General features: G+C 37.4%; 1 protein-coding gene across 2 annotated transcripts in view; it reads right to left on the bottom strand.

Moving 5' to 3' along the window:
• Positions 1 to 789: 789 nt before the first annotated feature.
• LOC124292122 (CWF19-like protein 1) overlaps positions 790 to 6,000 on the bottom strand; it is a 373,599-nt gene continuing 368,388 nt past the window's right edge. For both annotated transcript variants that reach the window (XM_046729174.1, XM_046729175.1), the window contains exon 15: positions 790 to 2,274. In XM_046729174.1, the coding sequence (XP_046585130.1) occupies positions 2,136 to 2,274 (139 nt within the window). In that variant the 3' untranslated portion in view covers positions 790 to 2,135. The remainder of the gene's footprint in view (positions 2,275 to 6,000) is intronic.

Genomic DNA, 6,000 nt, shown 5'->3' with positions numbered 1-6,000 from the left:
CAGCAACCAAAACTCAACTTTTTGTAAGTGTCTCATTTTTTTTGCTCGGAGCTATATATAGGCTGGTTAAACTTTTGTCCTGACTTGTCTGGATGAACCATACTAATGGTTTTCTCGTTGTACAAAGGCAGAAGCAAAGTAGATCACAAAACCACTGACAAGGGTAGGGAGGTCATACATACACACAAGAGGATCTTGTGGATCAAGAGGGGCAAGGGATGGAGGATGAGCATCTGCAATACACACACCCATAGTGATGGGCTGAGAGAAAGGAAATACTGAGTGTTTTGGTAAAGGGGAAGAGGTGAAACCTGCAAAACAATAGATAATACTGGAGAAAAAGGAATTCTGCAGCCACTTACATAGGAATTGGGTTTGTGAGGACACTTTCACTAATGATACTAATACCACCCCTCTTAGATTTACAGAATTGTTAATTGTGCATTTTCAATAAATCAAAGTGATTGCAGAATTATAATTTGTGTTTTCACCATATGAAAACTTTCATAAATTATGCAATACAAAAACATGTTTACATATTTTTATTCATCTAATGAATGCCTTTAACAATTCTTGACACCTTGACCTTTCAAATAAGTATATTAGGGATGCCATGATACATCGATACATCGATGCATCGATACATTTTCTAAGATGATACAATTATCGACACATTCAAAACTGTATCGATATTTAGCTTTGAAAGTATCGGTTTAAATATGTTTATGTATCGTTTACATTTTGCAATTGTATCATGTTTTATGATGTTATGAGAGTTATAAATGATTATTTTTCATGCACAAAGATGGGAAATTAGAACTTTTTAATCTCTGAGAATAAAAAATGTTGATCTTTTCATGGACAATTATAAAATATGAAATATTATTGTTCCAAATTTAACTAAATTTTTGCAATAATGCTGTGAATATAGGTATCATAATACGTATCGAATCGTGACATCGGTATCCTGATATGTATCGATTCATGAAACTTATGTATCGTGACATCCCAAAAGTATATCAAGGCCTATTCCATTGGAAACCTTGGGGACAAGTCTTCCTAGTAATTACTTGAATACAAGATACTAATTCTTAAACAAGAGTCATCAGAAGAATGAAAAATCCCCCCGTCCCCCACAACATTGAAAGAACAAATCATCTAACGGTTACTTAAAGTCCAACTCAGTGAGAAAATTTCTGTCTAATCGGTCCATTTTATACAAGAGAAGTTACTGAGCTATCAAAACAATAACATGGAATTGGGATGTGTAACTTTGTACTTCTATGTCAGGTACACACAAACATGAAAGTTAAGGGAAAATAAACAAATTTTAAGAATCCCTAATAGCAAAAGGCACCACTTTGGGATCTGTTTGATATATCTGCCATGTACTGTTGAAAGATATTGAACAGTTTTCGAGTTGTGTTGTGGAAACGAAGTCCAAATCTTACTTTAGAAGTCCAAATCGTTTCCTGGGAGAAAAATAAAAATGCCAAAAATCTGCAAATACCAAAAGGCACAACTTCAGGATCTGTTTAATACATCTGCCAAGTTTTGTTGAAAGATATTCAATGGTTTCCGGAAACAATTTCTGCTCAGTCTAACATGTTTCCATGGAACCAGGGAAAAAATCCAATTTTAAAAAATTCTTAAATAGCAAAAGGTAAGACTTCAGCCCTTGGTTAATACATGTACCAAGTTTCGATGAAAGTTCTTTCATGGTTTTCGAGTTGTGCTCCGGAAAACGAATTCCACCCTCTCCTTTTGAAACCCAAGTGCAAATTGTTTCCATCAAAATCTAGAAAAATGTTTCGATTGTTTCGATTGAAGTCAAGAAAAATAAAAATGCCAAATATCACCACTTGGGTTCTGTTTGATATATCTAGCAATGTTTTGTTGAAAAATGTTGAACAGTTTTTGAGTTATACTCCGGAAACGAAATAATTATGGACTGACAAGGCATTGACTATATCCTCCTGCATTATAAACTGGGGGATATAACTGTTAGATGGTTTCATAAACCCAGAGACTGTAGAAGGACTGTAGACATTTTATCTGTATAACATTCATTACGTTGACTAAGTTAAGCTGTTCACAGATAATAACCTATCAGATCTGTCAGATAACCTTGATGTTTACAGACTGAAGTCATATCTTTGAAATGCTTCTTTAAAAGTGGTAGCCATGAGTGTGGCCTCCTCCTTTGTTGTGGTACAGTTTTTCCAGTCAACTCTTCCTGGCAGATCCAACACCCTGGGCTGGGAAAGAACTTCCCTGAAACAAAACATCACTTTCGCTTAAAAGCTAGCTGATTTGTTTGAGTCAGGAACTGAATTAAAAATCAATAATTTGCACACACAGTAAAATAAATTGAATATTTGAATCCATTACTGTCAAATGAGTGACTAAATTAGCAGGACAGGGCCAGACAAGACACAAGTCAGAAAGAACTGAAAAATTTCGAAAATTGAAAGAGAAAATTAGTTTTTATTACTAATTGTGTGATAATATTGAACAAATTGGAGACACATTACAACCAATAGTGAAAGACAACAGATGTTGTGACCAGCAATGATCTTGAAGTATGTTAGGGGTAAATGGAAAAATTCCAAGCTGAGGTTTTTAAATCAGTATTGCATAATACCTCCATTTTTATAGAAACAAGAAGACAAAGTCATCAATATCCCCCGCAATGGCAAAATACTCTTCATGATTATGTCTATGAGTTATGATTATGTCAAATATTTAGGTGTGTATATAGAAAAGAGGAAGGAGAGTATTGAAAGGTTTTGAAAGGAGCACTATCACCAATTTCAGTGTAAGTCAAACTTGTTGCCATGGAAATGACAAAAATATTTTATTCAGAATTCCAAAACTACCAAAAGGCACAAGTACACCACCAGATCTATCTATGTGCCAAGTTTGGTGAAGAAATAGTGAACAGTTTTAGAGTTCAGCTCCGGAAAAGAGCACTACCACAATTTCAGGCTAAGTCAAACTTGATGCCATGGAAACGCCAAAAATATTTTATTCAGAATTCCAAAACTACCAAAAGGCACAAGTACACCACCAGATCTATCTATGTGCCAAGTTTGGTGAAGAAATAGTGAACGGTTTTAGAGTGCTGCTCCGGAAAAGACAAATGTGCATGGACGGACGGACGCAAGGTCGGAGTCCATTTTAATACCCCCCGCAAAACGTGTTGCGGGGGATAACAATAATTCAGTCAACGAGGCACACTGCTTATGAGTCTGGCAATGGCAAAATGGGGAAGTCTGTCCTCTGTCCCACTAGTATTGTATTTCTTTGAACAATAAGGGCAGTGTGGTAACCTAGTGGTAAAAGTTGTTGAATGTCAAGGCCAAGATCTGGGTTTGATTCACACATGTAGATTCCCACATGGGTACATGTGTGAAACCTATTTCTGGTGTTCCCCCAAGTAATATTGCTGAAATATTACTCAAAGCAGTGTAAAACATGACACTCTCACTCCTTGCACAACATGGAGTGTGATTCACTCAGCCATGGTCACATCACCAACACCATAACACAACCAAATCTGTCATGAGGTCACAGCGTTATGTCAGCTTGACATTGACATTACAAGACACAGCCATGCCTATCAAGCAAGTGAATCTAAACGTATGTCATGTGACTATCAATAATTACCCCAGTTTTAACATTGTGCACACCAGCAAGGTTTCTTGCAAATATGATGATTTGGTGTCCTCCCATAACGCAGACGGGCAGTTCGCAGATGCCTTAAAACAACATTATTTACGGTTCAATGAACAGATTAGCTACTCCCTGTTACCTACACATTATAATGGAATAGTCCCAGCAAAAACACAAGAAAAAAGCTGAAACTGTATTATTTACTTTGAAATATGTCCGAAAAGACATTAATTTGAATTTTGATTGCTGCAATATTTCATAACAGTTGATTTTCATGAACATTTCGGTTTAACCTACTTGTCTAACGGGAGTTGTCATCATCACATTGAAAACATTGTGAAGAAGATATGTAGAATTATGGAGCATTTCAGAAATTAAATTCCCACTAAATAGATCAACACCAGTTTTTCTTCAGGATCTACTCCCAACTGTACTAGTCAATCGGACAATCTATGAGTTAAGAAACTCTGATAATTTTAGCCAACCATGTACAAGACTGAGGTACTCAACATCATCTTTATTCCATCAGCAGTTAAAATGTGGAATAATATTCCCTCAGCTATTAGAAATTGCGACTCTGTTGCATCATTTAAATCTTATATCCACGTGAAAGAAAAATGTGTACCTAAATATTATTCATATGGAATAAGGAACAATTACATATATTGTTAGTAATTGTTAGTAAACTTACCTCTGGATTATGGTTGCCTTAATTCTGTGGTTTCCACAGACACATACAGAATTAACCCCAAGTCATAGCTATCCCTAGTGGTATGCCTCTCTCCTAACCAATAGTTACCTCCCCTTGACATAACGTCACACCATTGTTGTTTGAAACACCTCACAATTTTTCCAAAGAAAAAACTGTCTTCTAGAGGATAAGGAGTGGAGGTTGGGCGGGACATATATCCCATAATCCAGAGGTAAGTTTACTAACAATTACTAACAATATATGCAATTGTTCCTAATTATAGCGTAAATATTCCCTCTGGATTATGGTTGCCTGAATCCCACATACTGAAGGAGGGCTATCCCAAGAAGTATAATCCTCTAACATACCACTAGTAAATATTCCTCAAACATCTTAGACCTCTAAGGATAACTATGACTTAGTAATGTATAAAACACTGATAAAATCATAGGATTGTGTTAATAATGTGAAGGAAGATAACTACTAAACTGCTAGGTGAGTAGACTCTAATCTATTCCTTCTAATCAATTATTTCTGATACCAAGCCTTCTGACGTCATTTCCGATATTCTTATGTCATTTCCGGTTCTCTGAAGTCACTCCCGGTCCATTCTCAAAGTTCACTTCCGGTTCTATGACATCACTTATGACGTCACTTCCGGTTCTATGATGTCACTTCCAGTCCATGATGATGTTAATATTCATTCCGTATGCTTGATCTGATGTCACTTCCGGTTAATGACATCACTTCCGGTTAAATGGCGTCACTTTTGGTTGATTAACCCCCCCATAAAACTAAAACAGCGGAACGACAGAAAGAGACTTCACCCTAGAATACTGAACCTCACCTCAGTGCTCGGTTAGTATCACAAAAAGGTTACACGTAATCTTTGCTTACCTGTTAAATCTCTGTTATCTTCCTTGCATGATCTGAATAATACATGAAGACCTGGTGCTCCACACACACACACACACACACACACACACACACACACACACACACACACACACACACACACACACACACACACACACACACACACACACACACACACACACACACACACACACACACACACACACACACACACACACACACACACACGGCAGAGGAGAGGCCCTCCATAGAAGAGGCTACGTCTCTTAAATATAAATTGATAAGCGAAGGCAACAGTCTTCCTGAGCCATGAAGCAATAGTGTTCTTAGAGATCTCTGTATCTACATTTGTCTTGCATGAGAGGAAGAGATGGCGACAGTTACGTCTAAAGGTAGATGTGCGTTGTAAGTACCATTTAAGGGCTCGGATCGGGCATAGTAACCTTGATCTATCGGACCTTGAAGCAGTGGCAGGAAGGGCTGGTAATTCATAACATCTGTGTCCGAAAGGACCTGCAGCGGCTAACTGATTCTTGGCTGCGAACTCTGGTACTGTCCTACAAGACATTGACTTATAACCCTCAGCAAAGGCAATAGATTTAACGTCAATTGCATGCAACTCCGATACTCTTGAGGCCGTGGTGAAGGCAAGGAGGAAAGCTGTCTTGAAACTCAAATATTTCAGAGAGGTATCTTGCATAGGATCAAAGGGGTATCTCTATAGAGCTTGTAATACTAAGCAAAGATCCCACTTGGGG

The sequence above is a fragment of the Haliotis rubra genome, unplaced genomic scaffold, assembly GCF_003918875.1.
Source record: "Haliotis rubra isolate DU_JTF1 unplaced genomic scaffold, ASM391887v1 Scf509, whole genome shotgun sequence".
Classification (NCBI taxonomy): domain Eukaryota; kingdom Metazoa; phylum Mollusca; class Gastropoda; order Lepetellida; family Haliotidae; genus Haliotis; species Haliotis rubra.
Note: the sequence above shows the minus strand (reverse complement) of the source record. Positions and strands in the feature narration are given on the sequence as shown.